This window comes from Thalassophryne amazonica, chromosome 1, assembly GCF_902500255.1.
Source record: "Thalassophryne amazonica chromosome 1, fThaAma1.1, whole genome shotgun sequence".
NCBI classification, from domain to species: domain Eukaryota; kingdom Metazoa; phylum Chordata; class Actinopteri; order Batrachoidiformes; family Batrachoididae; genus Thalassophryne; species Thalassophryne amazonica.
The window spans coordinates 60,754,090-60,771,416 of NC_047103.1; the positions used below are offsets into that span (position 1 = coordinate 60,754,090).

General features: G+C 41.9%; 1 protein-coding gene across 1 annotated transcript in view; it reads right to left on the reverse strand.

Annotated features, from left to right (window-relative positions):
- The window catches only part of mettl4 (methyltransferase like 4), a 76,678-nt gene extending 59,555 nt beyond the window's left edge, over positions 1-17,123 (reverse strand). Inside the window, exons 1-3 of the mRNA XM_034170927.1 lie at positions 16,774-17,123; positions 13,587-13,652; positions 958-1,318 (exon numbers count right to left, since the gene is read on the reverse strand). Coding sequence (XP_034026818.1) covers positions 958-1,318; positions 13,587-13,652; positions 16,774-17,010 — 664 coding nt within the window. The 5' untranslated portion in view covers positions 17,011-17,123. The remainder of the gene's footprint in view (positions 1-957; positions 1,319-13,586; positions 13,653-16,773) is intronic.
- Between the last annotated feature and the right edge of the window lie 204 nt (positions 17,124-17,327).

Here is a 17,327-nt window from a genome sequence, read left to right on the forward strand (position 1 = left end):
ACACATACGAGGTCTGTTAGAAAAGTAAAAGTAAAAACCTGATGGTTTTGAATCAAGCCTGCTTGCGTGAGCCAACCTTGAACCTTCGTGCGCATGCGTGAATTTTTTCACGCCTGTCGACTGCGTCATTTGCTGGCCAGCAGCGTTTGTGTGAGGTCGTGTGTAGTACGCTCGTCGGATTTTCATTGCAAGGAGTGGAGCAGCGCCGCATCAAATTTTGCCAGAAACTGAGCGACAGCCAGGTGGAAACCATTCGGAAGATTCAGACGGCCATTCTTCTATCCATTTTGATGTTGTTTTCCATTTTCTTCCACGCGTCTCTGGTTTTTTTGTTCATTTTGAAGCACTGGAGATCATTGTAGATGAACAGCCTATAATTTTTTGCACCTGCGTATAAGTTTTCCCCTCTCCAATCAACTTTTTAATCAAACTACGCTGTTCTTCTGAACAATGTCTTGAATGTCCCATTTTCCTCAGGCTTTCAAAGAGAAAAGCATGTTCAACAGGTGCTGGCTTCATCCGTATATAGGGGACACCTGATTCACACCTGTTTGTTCCACAAAATTGACGAACTCACTGACTGAATGCCACACTACTATTATTGTGAACACCCCCTTTTCTACTTTTTTACTAATAGCCCAATTTCATAGCCTTAAGAGTGTGCATATCATGAATGGTTGGTCTTGTTGGATTTGTGAGAATCTACTGAATCTACTGGTACCTTGTTTCCCATGTAACAATAAGAAATATACTCAAAACCTGGATTAATCTTTTTAGTCACATAGCACTACTATTATTCTGAACACTACTGTATATATATGTGTGTGTGTGTGTGTGTGTGTGTGTGTGTGTGTGTGTGTGTGTGTGTGTGTGTGTGTGTGTGTGTGTGTGTGTGTGTGTGTGTGTGTGTACGTATGTATGTGAATTTATGCTACCAAAAACCATTGCTGTACTCACAGCTAACAAGTGGTTGTATTCTTGTTAAATCAGAAAGCAGGAAGGCTGCGTGTGGTGGTATGACATATTCCTGTCCCATCAGTGTTACCACCGTGGCCCAATCAGATTTGTTCTCTGTCACCTGAGAGAACAAGTCAAGATGTGATGTACAGCCTTCCTCGGGGTCGAGTAGCTGGACGCATTTGTCCTGGTGCCCATCCACTACAGGAAGGTCTTTGGCCATTTCACACAAAGCAGCAAGATTACACTCCTGCAGTGGCAGCGGCTCCGTCACTGTGTCCGTCACGCTGCCGTTCAAATATCCGACACATCTGGCAGCGTCCAATAACGACTTGGTTCCCTCCAGAATGACGGTCCTGATCTGAATCGTCACATATTACAGAGACAGTTCTGTCAGGGTAACTTTCAAAACATAAAGGTTGAACTTGTATTGAGCCTGTAGATGAACATTTTAACACAGAATAAAAATCTATTAAGCTTCAATTCTTGTGATACTCTTGAATTAAACATTTACAATATCTGATTATTCTCTTCTTGATACACTGACTCCAAACTCATGACTACATTTCACCAAATGATGGCAAAGTAATTTCTAGTCAATATCAGCTTTCGATAATCTCTCTAGCTACACTGGTAGTGGAGATATTGTGAGTAAGGGAGGATTTTTTCTCGTATGTCTTCATATTGTGACTTGCTCATGAAGTACCAATATCAACTGATCACAGATATTTTACTGATCCATATGAGCTTTTGATGAAATCTCCAGGTGCATTTATTAGCAGAGATATCATGGTAAAATAAAATAATAATAATTGTGGACTTCACAACAGAGATGGATCTAGACATTTGTGTGTGTGGGGGGGATTACATACCCACCGTATTGGATTTTGGTCATGCAGTGGGTTGTGGGAAATGTGTGCCTGCTGCGAACGCACAGACACGCTCAGAAAGCAAACAAAAGCCTCAGAATGCTGAGTGTTACTTGTTGTGTCCCTGGATGCTGTTAGAAAAGTATCGGACCTTTTTATTTTATGCAAAAAATATATGGATTTGATTCATATGTTTTTACATGAGCCAAGCTGAACCTTCGTGCGCATGCGTGAGTTTTTTCACGCCTGTCGGTTGCGTCATTCGCCTGTGAGCAGGCTTTGAGTGAGCACTGGTCCACCCCTCTCGTCGTTAAGGAAATGGCGGAATGATTTGGAGCTTTGCTGCATCAATTGTTTCTTGAAACTGTGAGAGACCTCCAGGTGGACACCATTCGGAAAATTAATATGGCTTTCAGGGACGATTTTACGGGGATTACACAGATTAAGGAGTGCTCCAGACGGTTTAAAGACCGCGCTCCGAGTGCCGATCGACAGGCTCAAACCCCGCTGAAACAACCAGATCATTTCCAACGTGAAGGCTTTGTTGATCCGGGACGTCGTCTGACTTTCACAAAAAGGCAGAAGGCATGGACATCAGCACTTTTTCGGCACATTCCACTGTTACAGGAGTTTTTTTCATGGAAAAAGAAGTGGATGAATGCGCCACCGTGCCGTTCATGGCGCGGGACAAAACCACCTCCATGTTGGTCTCTCAGGACGGCTTTCAGGTGGCTTTCAGACGGCTTCCGGTTGCTTTTCAGTCGTGTGAATATCCGAGAAATTGAGCATGAGCTGGACATGCCCCAACATGTCCTGTGAGGCTTCATCACGGTGTTGCTTTGCGCCATGTAGCTCTGCCGCAACGCGCGGGATTCCTCCGATCCTCTTTCCATGACAAAAAACTCCTGTAACAGTGGAATGTGGCATTCATTTCTAAACTGGACGCTGTCTTGATCCCGTATGTCGTCTGACTAGCACAGGAATTGCGGAAAACGTGGACATCAGCAATTTTTCGGCACACTGATACAGACGTGCTGCGTGCGTGTGTTCACAATTGCTGAACGAGCCGCGTGGGTATGCGTGTGTAGAACAGGTGATCAAAGCAGTGTGCGAGTGTGTGGCCGAAATGTTCGTTAAGCTGCTACAACCCCTGGCAAAAATTATGGAATCACCGGCCTCGGAGGATGTTCATTCAGGTGTTTAATTTTGTAGAAAAAAAGCAGATCACAGACATGACACAAAACTAAGTCATTTCAAATGGCAACTTCTGGCTTTAAGAAACACTATAAGAAATCAGGAAAAAAAATTGTGGCAGTCAGTAACGCTTACTTTTTTAGACCAAGCAGAGGGAAAAAATATGTAATCACTCAATTCTGAGGAAAAAAAATATGGAATCATGAAAAACAAAAGAACGCTCCAACACATCACTAGTATTTTGTTGCACCACCTCTGGCTTTTATAACAGCTTGCAGTCTCTGAGGCATGGACTTAATGAGTGACAAACAGTACTCTTCATCAATCTGGCTCCAACTTTCTCCGATTGCTGTTGCCAGATCAGCTTTGCAGGTTGGAGCCTTGTCATGGACCATTTTCTTCAACTTCCACCAAAGATTTTCAATTGGATTAAGATCCGGACTATTTGCAGGCCATGACATTGACCCTATGTGTCTTGTTGCAAGGAATGTTTTCACAGTTTTTGCTCTATGGCAAGATGCATTATCATCTTGAAAAATGATTTCATCATCCCCAAACATCCTTTCAATTGATGGGATAAGAATAGTGTCCAAAACATCAACATAAACTTGTGCATTTATTGATGATGTAATGGCAGCCATCTCCCCAGTGCCTTTACCTGACATACAGCCCCATATCATCAATGACTGTGGAAATTTACATGTTCTCTTCAGGCAGTCATCTTTATAAATCTCACTGGAATGGCACCAAACAAAAGTTCCAGCATCATCACCTTGCCCAATGCAGATTCGAGATTCATCGCTGAATAATAAATTATATCATTTGGATGGACAAAAAATCTTGTCCATCCAAATTGGAAGTCCCAAAAACCAGTTTTATTTGTTGTTATCTATCGTCCACCTGGTCGTTACTGTGAGTTTCTCTGTGAATTTTCAGACCTTTTGTCTGACTTAGTGCTTAGCTCAGATAAGATAATTATAGTGGGCGATTTTAACATCCACACAGATGCTGAGAATGACAGCCTCAACACTGCATTTAATCTATTATTAGACTCAATTGGCTTTGCTCAAAATGTAAATGAGTCCACCCACCACTTTAATCATATCTTAGATCTTGTTCTGACTTATGGTATGGAAATTGAAGACTTAACAGTATTCCCTGAAAACTCCCTTCTGTCTGATCATTTCTTAATAACATTTACATTTATTCTGATGGACTACCCAGCAGTGGGGAATAAGTTTCATTACACTAGAAGTCTTTCAGAAAGCGCTGTAACTAGGTTTAAGGATATGATTCCTTCTTTATGTTCTCTAATGCCATATACCAACACAGTGCAGAGTAGCTACCTAAACTCTGTAAGTGAGATAGAGTATCTCGTCAATAGTTTTACATCCTCACTGAAAACAACTTTGGATGCTGTAGCTCCTCTGAAAAAGAGAGCTTTAAATCAGAAGTGCCTGACTCCGTGGTATAACTCACAAACTCGTAGCTTAAAGCAGATAACCCGTAAGTTGTAGAGGAAATGGCGTCTCACTAATTTAGAAGATCTTCACTTAGCCTGGAAAAAGAGTCTGTTGCTCTATAAAAAAGCCCTCCGTAATGCTAGGACATCCTACTACTCATCACTAATTGAAGAAAATAAGAACAACCCCAGGTTTCTTTTCAGCACTGTAGCCAGGCTGACAAAGAGTCAGAGCTCTATTGAGCCGAGTATTCCTTTAACTTTAACTAGTAATGACTTCATGACTTTCTTTGCTAATAAAATTTTAACTATTAGAGAAAAAATTACTCATAACCATCCCAAAGACGTATTGTTATCTTTGGCTGCTTTCAGTGATGCCGGTATTTGGTTAGACTCTTTCTCTCAGATTGTTCTGTCTCAGTTATTTTCATTAGTTACTTCATCCAAATCATCAACATGTCTATTAGACCCCATTCCTACCAGGCTGCTCAAGGAAGCCCTACCATTATTTAATGCTTCGATCTTAAATATGATCAATCTATCTTTATTAGTTGGCTATGTACCACAGGCTTTTAAGGTGGCAGTAATTAAACCATTACTTAAAAAGCCATCACTTGACCCAGCTATCTTAGCTAATTATAGGCCAATCTCCAACCTTCCTTTTCTCTCAAAAATTCTTGAAAGGGTAGTTGTAAAACAGCTAACTGATCATCTGCATAGGAATGGTCTATTTGAAGAGTTTCAGTCAGGTTTTAGAATACATCATAGTACAGAAACAGCATTAGTGAAGGTTACAAATGATCTTCTTATGGCCTCAGACAGTGGACTCATCTCTGTGCTTGTTCTGTTAGACCTCAGTGCTGCTTTTGATACTGTTGACCATAAAATTTTATTACAGAGATTAGAGCATGCCATAGGTATTAAAGGCACTGCGCTGCGGTGGTTTGAATCATATTTATCTAATAGATTACAATTTGTTCATGTAAATGGGGAATCTTCTTCACAGACTAAGGTTAATTATGGAGTTCCACAAGGTTCTGTGCTAGGACCAATTTTATTCACTTTATACATGCTTCCCTTAGGCAGTATTATTAGACGGCATTGCTTAAATTTTCATTGTTACGCAGATGATACCCAGCTTTATCTATCCATGAAGCCAGAGGACACACACCAATTAGCTAAACTGCAGGATTGTCTTACAGACATAAAGACATGGATGACCTCTAATTTCCTGCTTTTAAACTCAGATAAAACTGAAGTTATTGTACTTGGCCCCACAAATCTTAGAAACATGGTGTCTAACCAGATCCTTACTCTGGATGGCATTACCCTGACCTCTAGTAATACTGTGAGAAATCTTGGAGTCATTTTTGATCAGGATATGTCATTCAGTGCACATATTAAACAAATATGTAGGACTGCTTTTTTGCATTTGCGCAATATCTCTAAAATTAGAAAGGTCTTGTCTCAGAGTGATGCTGAAAAACTAATTCATGCATTTATTTCCTCTAGGCTGGACTATTGTAATTCATTATTATCAGGTTGTCCTAAAAGTTCCCTGAAAAGCCTTCAGTTAATTCAAAATGCTGCAGCTAGAGTACTTCTTACTTATAAGGTTTTGAATAATCAGGTCCCATCTTATCTTAGGGACCTCATAGTACCATATCACCCCAATAGAGCGCTTTGCTCTCAGACTGCAGGCTTACTTGTAGTTCCTAGGGTTTGTAAGAGTAGAATGGGAGGCAGAGCCTTCAGCTTTCAGGCTCCTCTCCTGTGGAACCAGCTCCCAATTCGGATCAGGGAGAAAGACACCCTCTCTACTTTTAAGATTAGGCTTAAAACTTTCCTTTTTGCTAAAGCTTATAGTTAGGGCTGGATCAGGTGACCCTGAACCATCCCTTAGTTATGCTGCTATAGACTTAGACTGCTGGGGGGTTCCCATGATGCACTGAGTGATTCTTTCTCTTTTTGCTCTGTATGCACCACTCTGCATTTAATCATTAGTGATTGATCTCTGCTCCCCTTCACAGCATGTCTTTTTCCTCGTTCTCTCCCTCAGCCCCAACCAGTCCCAGCAGAAGACTGCCCTTCCCTGAGCCTGGTTCTGCTGGAGGTTTCTTCCTGTTAAAAGGGAGTTTTTCCTTCCCACCTTCGCCAAGTGCTTGCTCACAGGGGGTTGTTTTGACCGTTGGGGTTTTTACGTAATTATTGTATGGCCTTGCCTTACAATATAAAGCGCCTTGGGGCAACTGTTTGTTGTGATTTGGTGCTATATAAATAAAATTGATTGATTGATTGAATAAACTGACTGACTGAATATGACTTTCATCCAGTCATCCACAGTCCACGATTGCTTTTCCTTAGCCCACTGTAACCTTGTTTTTTTTCTGTTTAGGTGTTAATGATGGCTTTCATTTAGCTTTTCTGTATGTAAATCCCATTTCCTTTAGGCAGTTTCTTATAGTTCGGTCACAGATGTTGACTCCAGTTTCCTCCCATTCGTTCCTCATTTGTTTTGTCGTGCATTTTTGATTTTTGAGACATATTGCTTTAAGTTTTCTGTCTTGACGCTTTGATGTCTTCCTTGGTCTACCAGTATGTTTGCCTTTAACAACCTTCCCATGTTGTTTGTATTTGGTCCAGAGTTTACACACAGCTGACTGTGAACAACCAACATCTTTTGCAACATTGCGTGATGATTTACCCTCTTTTAAGAGTTTGATAATCCTCTCCTTTGTTTCAATTGACATCTCTCGTGTTGGAGCCATGATTCATGTCAGTCCACTTGGTGCAACAGCTCTCCAAGGTGTGATCACTCCTTTTTAGATGCAGACTAATGAGCAGATCTGATTTGATGCAGGTGTTAGTTTTGGGGATGAAAATGTACAGGGTGATTCCATAATTTATTCCTCAGAACTGAGTGATTCCATATTTTTTTCCCTTTGCTTGGTGTAAAAAAGTAACCGTTACTGACTGCCACAATTTTTTTTCCTGATTTCTTATAGTGTTTCTTAAAGCCAGAAAGTTGCCATTTGAAATGACTTTAGTTTTGTGTCATGTCTGTGATCTGCTTTTTTTCTACAAAATTAAACAACTGAATGAACATCCTCCGAGGCCGGTGATTCCATAATTATTGCCAGGGGTTGTATATGTGTTCATAAACGCTGTACCAGCCACTCTGTGTGCTCCATGTGCGCACGTGAGCACAGGAGCTGTCCACCCAGAGAAGGCACAAACAGGCTGACAACTGCCAGTGATCACCTGCTGTTGTACAGTCCGGTGAAAAATCCTTTTAGGTGTTTGATCAGTATACAAGGTCTGTCCAAAAAGTATCGTACCTTTTTATTTTTTTCAAAAACTATATGGATTTGAATCACGTGTGATTACATCAGCCAAGCTTGAACCTTCGTGCGCATGCGTGAGTTTTTCCACGCCTGTCGGTTGCGTCATTTGCCTGTGGGCAGGCTTTGAGTGAGCACTGGTCCACCCCTCCCGTCGGATTTCTTTTGTCTGAGAACTTGCTGAGAGGCTGCCGCCTTGTTCCATGAAATTTTTTTCAGAAACTGTTAGAGACAGGCAGTTGTAAACCATTCGATAGATTCAGTTGGATATCGGTGAAGATTCTGTCGGCCTCACGCGGATTATGGACTGTTAAAACCTTTTTAAAGACGGTCCACAGTGGTGGAGGGCGCGCGGCGCGCCGAGCGGCCATTCGACAGGCTGGATCGACCAGATCATTTCTAAACTGAATACTGTGTTGATCCGGGACATCATGTGACTACCACAGAAATGACAACAGAGCTGGACATAGCACTTTTGCGGCACATTCCACTGTTACAGGAGATTTTGTAATGAAAGACGTACGGAGGATTTCGCGCGTCGGCACGAAGCAGCTCAGGAGGTGCAGCAAAAAAAAAAAACACCTCCGTGTTGGAAACCATTCAGAAGATTCAGACGGCTTTTGATGGCTTTCAGTCGAGTGAGTATCCGAGAAACTGTATAACAGCTGGACATGCCCCAACATGTCCTGTGAGACTTCCAAAACGGAGGTGTTTTTTTGCTGCGCTTGCTTGCATTGCTAGATTTTATTCGTCCTGCTGGACTCTAAACTGCTGTTGAAGTGTGTTGGGAGTGTGTCAACTTCCCCAATGTATGCAACTTTCAGATGTAGCCAGTGGACTTTCTCTTTTCTCTTTTTTAAACTATTTTTTGTTGACATTTTACTTGATACGCATCTTAACACAACTGTAGTTGGATTATCGCTGTGGGACAGGACTTCACATGGGATGCATTTGTCAGCAGATCGACACTGCCAGCACATAGCACACCCGGGTGAAGGGGACTTGACCAGCTGTCTGCGCTGAGCTGTGGAACGCAGGGTACCGGAGGTGAATTACATGTTTATTTATATCGTCATGTGCTGGGCAAACATTTCCACATCATACCTGCTAGACTTTAGAAGCTGAACATGTAATAATATGTGCGTTACAGCAGTGACATCCCGTTCAGCTGCGTTGCGGCACTGCACCAAGCCTCTGACGTGCTACTTTATTACATAACCAACATTTCCTTCGCCCTCCCTGGACTGGGTCCAGTAGAGGTGGACAAACGTGACACAGCATGTCGGCAGGCTTTGCTGTGACCAATCAATCTCAGAGCTCAATCAGCCGCGATCAGATCATTTCAGATGCTGTTTTGATGCTGTCAGAATATGTAAATTGCGGTCAGATGGTCGTCAGATTACACATGGATCGCTGTCGGATAGGTGTCCCATCTCGATGGCACCCGGAGAGTTTTGAACATGCGCGTCACACTCGGGTCTGCCGGCTAATTTTGACCGGTCGACTTCCGCAGATGGCTGTAAGAACGTTTTGGAACTGAAATCTGACACTTTTCAGATGTGTGCCAATTCATAATTCCGATGCCACTCTTTATACCACAACCACTTTGTGTGACGGGGGCATAAAGATTAACCAGGAGTCATGTGCAACAAAATCTGCTAGTGTTGTAGACTGGGTGATGTCAGTTGGAAAATGTGGCTGTTCGAAACCTGTACCAAAGCAATCTCTAGGTGTGTTCTGGGTGTCACCATGTTCAGGTTTCACTGCCAAAGAGCCTCTCATGCCAAGTTGCGCTGCTCATCAGATGGAGTTATGTCACTGAAGAGTGCAAGCGGTACCATTTCTGTAGTTAAATACCACAGGTGACGGGATAAAACAATTATGGCACTCTTTGATACAGTCGGATTGACTGCCTTGTGCTGCAGGCATTTCTTAAACAAACACAAGTCATTCCACGGAGCATCCACAGCTTTAGCACAAGTGTTCCACTATGAACTGTAGATCAAGCACACAAATTTGACAAATTCACACAATTATTCCACCCTGCTGTTTGGTAGTAATGGCAGCAAGAAAATGATCTCATGTTGTAGAAAATGATTTTGGCTGAATACTGAAGTTTGGCCATCTGTTGGATGTTGTACCCCGTGCTGATCCTTCACGTGGATGAAACATATAACATCTTATGACCTGCTCATTGGTTGGCAGCCTGCAGCCTGTAATTTCTTCATCCTTTTCTGTTATGCCAGCTCCAAGACCAAATACAGCAGCAGATTCATGAGTGTTCTTTGCTTTTTTAGCTGATTTTTGCCCTATTATCATCCTGTGTCAATATACAATGTACTACATGTACGTATACTGTATTGGAGCAAAACGTCTATAAACAATATACTTCTGGGAAATTATATAGTTCTGGAAAACTGAAAGTAAGAGTGCAGAAGACTGATATAACCACTATTTACCTACCATATATAAAAATGCTCGATATACGAGGTCTGTTAGAAAAGTATCCGACCTTTTTATTTTTTGCAAAAACCTGATGGATTTGAATCACGTGTGCTTGCATGAGCCAAGCTTGAACCTTCGTGTGCATGCGTGAATTTTTTCACGCCTGTCGATTGCGTCATTTGCTTGTAAGCAGCCTTTGTGTGAGGACGGGTGTAGTCTCTCATCGGATTTTCTTTGCAAGGAAAATAGCGGAACAACTGGAGCAGTGCGACTGCATCAAATTTTGCCAGAAACTGGGCGACAGCCAGGTGGAAACCATTCGGATTATTCAGACGGCTTTCGATGACGATCCTATGGGCATCACACAGATTAAGGAGCGGTACAACCGGTTTAAAGACATCCGCTGTAACATGCTCACCTCTTCCACAATTTCTCAGATAGTCACACGACTAAAAAGTCACCGAAAGCCGTCTGAATCTTCCAAATGGTGGAAGAGGTGGGCATCATTTTTCGGAGTCCAGCATGTCCTGTGAGACTTCAACACGGTGGCGCTTTTGCTCTGTCAGCAGCTTCGTGCCGAAGCCATCGGCATGAATTTCGCTGCAACTCTTTTCATGGCCAAATCTTCTGTCACAGTGGAATGTGCCGAAAAATTGCTGATGTCCACCTCTTCCGCAATTTCTCGGATAGTCACACGACGGTCCCGTGTCACCACAACGTTCACTTTGGAAATGATCTGGTCATTTCAGCATGTTGATGGCCGACCGGAGCGTGGCTCGCTCTCCACCGTTGTGCAGACGTCTTTAAACCGGTTGTACCGCTCCTTAATCTGTGTGATGCCCATAGGATCATCACCGAAAGCCGTCTGAATAATCCGAATGGTTTCCACCTGGCTGTCGCCCAGTTTCTGGCAAAATTTGATGCAGTCGCGCTGCTCCAGTTGTTCCGCTATTTTCCTTGCAAAGAAAATCTGACGAGAGACTCCACCCATCCTCACACAAAGGCTGCTTACAAGCAAATGACGCAATCGACAGGCGTGAAAAAATTCACGCATGCGCACGAAGGTTCAAGGTTGGCTCATGCAAGCACACGTGATTCAAATCCATCAGGTTTTTGCAAAAAATAAAAAGGTCGGATACTTTTCTAACAGACCTCGTATGGAGGCATATCCACTCTCCATGCAGCGGTTTGCTGAGTGGCTTTCAAACACTTGAGCCCTATGGAAGTAAATGGACTGCATTTATATAGCGCTTTTCCATCTGCATTAGACGCTCAAAGCACTTTACACCTCAATGCCTCACATTCACCCCGACATGAGGCTGCTGCCATGCAGGGCGCCCACTACACACTGGGAGCAACAAGGGGATTAAGGACCTTGCCTAAGGGCCCTTAGTGATTTCCCGGTCAGGCTGGGACTTGAACCAAGGAACTTCTGGTCTCAAGCCCAACGCTTTAACCACGAGAGGTGTCTGGGTCTGGGACAGTGGAGAAGTCCTACTTCCTGTTAAAATCGTAAAAGACAAGACCTACTGCAGCAGACCAAGAGTAAACACTAATTGGAAGCACTGAGTAGTGCTGACCTCTATTGGTTATATCTTTACCTACCATATATGAAAACAGTCAAGAATTTCACTCTTCTCCCAGAGGTATTTCCACTCTCCATACAGCTGTTTGCTTAGTGGTCTCAAGCACTTAAACCCTATAGAGGTGTCTGGGATTGGGAGAATGGAGAACTTCCTGTTTCAGCAGCAATTAAATGATCTGGGAGAGAGCTTAATATACTGTTTACCACTCTCCTAGAGACTCCATGCAGCCTGTAGGCTAAGTTTAAGATTGTGGCAGTAAGAATGGGAACACACTTGTAACCAGTGTTGCCACAGTTACTTTGAAAAAGTAATCCAATTACTGATTACTGATTACTCCTTGAAAAAGTAACTTAGTTACTTTACTGATTACTCAATTGTAAAAGTAACTAAGTTAGATTACTAGTTACTTTTTTAGTTACTTTTCCCAGCTGCCGACAACAACACTCTGCCACCTCAACATGACAATGATACCTGTTTTGCCAAAACTTACTTTATAGTCACCCTTTCTTGACTTCAATGAAAATAAATACTTGTTTTATAAAAAGTAAAATAAAGACCTCTTTCTTGACCTCATATTTAACTGTTGACAGCACTGTAACAGTAAAACTTGCAATTTCGAACCTACATTGTTTATAAATGTAACTATTAAATTCATTCTAGCATTTTTCTAACATTTAAATTCTCTCTAAATATTTTACTTGTAGAAATTAATATTATTTTAAGTAGTATTAGTAGTTGTAGTAAAAAAAGGCTTCAAAACTGGACCTTTAATCTAGGGGTGTTGTGAGGGGGGCACATCCCTCCCCCACGCCCCCATTCCATCTGATTCGCCCCTGCTTTGGCGTTTGAGCACAAAGAATGGATAACATTTATTTATGCAGAAAACGTGACCAGATTTACAGGTAAGAAAGTTTTATTGTGTTTTCACATCATGTGGTCCTCAGAGAGTTTAGGTGCATTTGAGTGGAAAATAGTGTTAGTTGTTGACGCGTCGCAGAGGATCAGCTGTTTTAACGTGCAGATACGGAGCGGTTCAGCTCAGCTCTAAATAAAGGAGGAAAAAAAGTATAAAAATGTCTTTGTAAAGCTCAGTGCAGGTGTGCTGATCACCGTGCTTTAAGAGACGACGAGTCGAGCAGCTGCAAAAAACCGCGGATGAAAAGCTCACAGCTCACTTAAAGTGGGCAGTTCAGTCGAACCCCGACCTCCTGCCCACAGACCAAGTTTAATGCTGCTATCGACCCACAATGAAAAATAATAGTAACGCACAGTGACTTGGCGAAGTAACTTTAATCTGATTACTGATTTGGAAAGATTAACGCGTTAGATTACTCGTTACTAAAAAAAAGTGGTCAGATTAGAGTAACGCGTTACTAAGTAACGCGTTACCGGCATCACTGCTTGTAACCACTTAAAATTGTGGTAAAATGAAAACATTAGTGCTTGCAGTAGTTTATAATCACCTATGCCAATGTTTTTAATATTGCCATTATTTCAGATTTTCATGGCCGATGTGGACCAAGTAGAATTTATCCAAATTTTACAGTGTGTTTTTACTTGCGGTAGAACATTTCTATTATATAGCCATGACAATATTTTTGAATTGGGAGGTCTGATGCACCCTAATATGTACTGCTGAGCTGTAGGGGGAGCTCCGTAGAGAAGAATACAATAAAAAAAGAGACAAAACTGCAAAAACTGATCAAACTTACATAGTTCTCCTTTAACCTACCTTCTCGTGGAAGGCCTGCATATCATGTTCCCCCTGGTTGAGATCACTGTGTTTTCGTTTCCTTCTCTGAAAGTCAAAATATACATAATAAATATAAGTTCACCTGAAAAGAGGAACAATTTCAGACAATGAGAGATGAATATTTGCTACAATTTCAGTATATCAAGTTGCATGAATTTTGTTTTGACCAGCTGCACAAGTTAATTTTAAATGTAAAAGAGAATTTCTACATAAAAGCAATAATCAAAACTGGGTCTTTTCAAAATATCGGTTTCACTGACTTATTTCTCAAAGTTGCAGTATATGGTTCTGGCACACGTTTGTGCATTTAATTAAGTGATTTTTAAAATATATCAAAACAATGTTTGATTAAAATGTTTTGAAATGTATTTTTAAATTGGCATCCCTACAATTAATGAACATATAATTTGCATTTGTGGTTATACCTGTGTGCAATAATTTGGGTAAATCTTCATTTTCTGCATCTTTCTTCCAGTTTTGTGTGTGGGTTAGATGGATGCCATGTGCTCCGAGATTTGAACATAGTTGTTGATTTTTTTTTTTTTTTTTTTTACCTCCACCAAGGAGGTAGGTAATGTTTTCACCCGTGTTTGTCTGTTTGGTTGTCTGTTAGCATGATAACTCAAAAAATAATAAATGATTTCAATGTAATTTGGTGAGCATATAGATAATGTTCCTGGGAATAAATGATTCAATTTTGGAGGTGATAAGGAATCTAGTCTGGAACTGAGATCCAGAAGGACGTTGGGCACATCAGTAACATTTTACTCAAAACATTGTTAGAGGAGGTAGATGAAATTTGGTGGAGAGATGGACAATGTCTTAGAAAATGAGGGATTTAATTTTGAATTTGAGCTGGAACATCCAGGATCCTGAAGTTTTATAGGCATTTAGGAACATTTAATTTAAAAATGTATTAAGCAGACGAATAATCTGAAAGGAAACAATTTATGATGATGATGTAGCGATCATTCATCATGTTTTGGACAAATTTCACCATAATCGAGTGATCTGCTGTCTGTTCTCTGATCTGTTAACACGTCCAGATGTGCGCAATGTTCCCCCAATGTCTGGCATGTGTTAACACGCTGAGACGTACAATGTGTACAAGGTCTATTAGAAAAGTATCCGACCTTATAATTTTTTTCAAAAACCATATGGATTTGAATCACGTGTGATTACATCAGACATGTTTGAACCCTCGTGGGCATGCGAGAGTTTTTTTCACGCCTGTCGGTTACGTCATTCACCTGTGGGCAGTCTTTGAGTGAGGAGTCGCCCACCCTCTCGTCGTTTTTTTTATTGTTTAGGAATGGCTCAGAGACTGCTGCTTTGTTTGATAAAAATGTTTTCAAAAACTGTAAGGCACAACTGAGTGGACACCATTCGATAAATTCAAATGGTTTTCGGTAAAAATTTTAACGGCTGATGAGAGATTTTGGTCTGGTAGTGTTGCTTTAAGGACGGCCCACGGCGCCTGACGGCGATCTGCGCTTCCAGGCGGCAGCGTCTCGCCGTTTCAAGTTGAAAACTTCCACATTTCAGGCTCTGTTGACCCACGAAGTCGTCAGAGAACAGAACTTTCAGAAGAAGTCGGCATGAGGACTTTATTCGGACATTCCATTTTTAACGGACATTTTGTAATGAAAGAACGTGCGGGCAGAGTCGCATGTCGGGCCGGACCCGACCGCGGGGGTCGCGACAGGAAAAACACCTCTGTGTTGGAAACCTTAACGGGCAAGTTGGAACATGCCTAAGCTGTTAAACAATTTCTCAGTTACTCACTTGTTGAAAGCCATCAAAAAACGCCTGAATTTTACAAATGGTTTTCAACACGGAGGTGTTTTTCCTGTCGCGGTGCACACAGATTCGCCGAGTCGTCACGGAAACGACTCGGCGAATTTGCGCGCACGTCTTTCATTACAAAATGTCCTTAAACAGTGGAATGTCCGCATAAAGTCCTCATGCCTGCCTCTTCTGAATCTTCTCTGTTCTCTCACGACGTCCTGAGTGAATTAAGCCTTAAATTAGGATGTTTTCAGGTCGAAACAGGCCGACGACAGCGCCTGGAAGCGCTGCGCGACGTCCCGCTCCGTGGGAAGTCTTTACAGCGACAGAAACACCCCATAATCTCTCATCAGCCATTAAACTTTTCACCGAAAACCAGCTAAATTTCTCGAATAGTGCCCACTTGGATATTCCTCACAGGTCCAGAAAAAATTTTGATAAAGCAACGCGCGCCGTCTCGAGCAGCGTGTGAAACAAAGGAATTCAGCCGAGAGGGCTTAACCACATCTCACTCAAGGCCTGCCCACAGGGAAATGATGTCACCGACACGTGTGAAAAAACTCACGCATGCGCACGAGGGTTCAAGCATGATTGGTGTAATCGCACATCATTCAAATCCATATAGTTAAAAAAAAAAGTGTTGGTTTCTTATCTAATACACCTCGTATTTCATGCAAATAACAAGCCGTTGTCAGTTGTGGTTACAGGGTGCCCCCTGTCATACATATGTTAAGAAGTAAGACGTGCATATTAATGACTTCCCGTCAGTGCCCTTGCGGGATTTTCAAATCGATCTCTGCCAAAAGGACCCCTGGGTGGGTCCCGAACAATTGTCTGATCTCTGCCTTGGGCACATACAGCTGTTTTTACTGTAATTGCCCATGAGTACTCTATACATATGACATGCTGTCTCACATACCAATGTGTCCTGTCTCCTTTGTGTGTTCCTGCTATACATACGACAGAGCTGTATATAAGATCTGTGAATTCTGTGAAATAAAGCATCTACAATGATGATACGATAAACATGTAGAATTACTGAAAGAAATAAAAGGCACGCACTTGCATTGCCAAAATGAGGAAATTGCGTTACCTTCATCCAACATAAATTCTACAGTTTAGTTTGCCTTTGGTGGAGGTAAGAGTTAAGTTTTTACTGTCACGTGCACAGTAAAAACAGGCAGTTATACCACACAATGTTCAATCGCATCTGTTCATTCTCCCGAGAAAATTTGCATGTACAAAGTTCACATCAGATTATTTAAAAAAGAAACACATTATAAAATACACAAGGATGTACTTGAAGACTTTTAATTTCCAGTCAGGGCCACCAAAACATCCAGCTGTGCGCCCCTAGCGGCGGCGAGTGGAACTTTACCTTCACTTTACGGGGAAGGTCTGCTTCCTGAAATATGTCCGTTTTTCCCTTGTCCACAGCACTGCTGATGCTTGTATTGTAGTAGCTTTTTAAAAGTTGAAAATACTGGGACTTGAAGCGACACTTGACATATGACTTTAGATTTTCTGTCCACCGGACGCAGCGCGAGTACCCCTGATCAATGAGAGCGCGTGCGTCCAAAACGAAGCCGTGCGTGTCGTGGACCACCACGGACATTTTGTAAAGCTGGAGACTAAATATAAAAATGGCTCGGTACAAGGTTAAAAACAAAAATCAGTACGCGCGAACACAGGACAGAAGGTACGGAGATCCCTTCAAGTGTAAATAGATCCTATTTCAAACAAACACGAGCTTCGAGGCTTCGACACAGTGTTTCGAAACTTGTGTTGCCAGATAACGCTGAGAAATTCCCGCCTTGCTATGGTTAAAATTCGATCTTAATACTGGCGTGAGGGCACAAATTACCCTTTAATGCTTTACTACCTCATGAATATGTCTCGGTTGATTGATATAAATTTTTAATTTTACCTCGA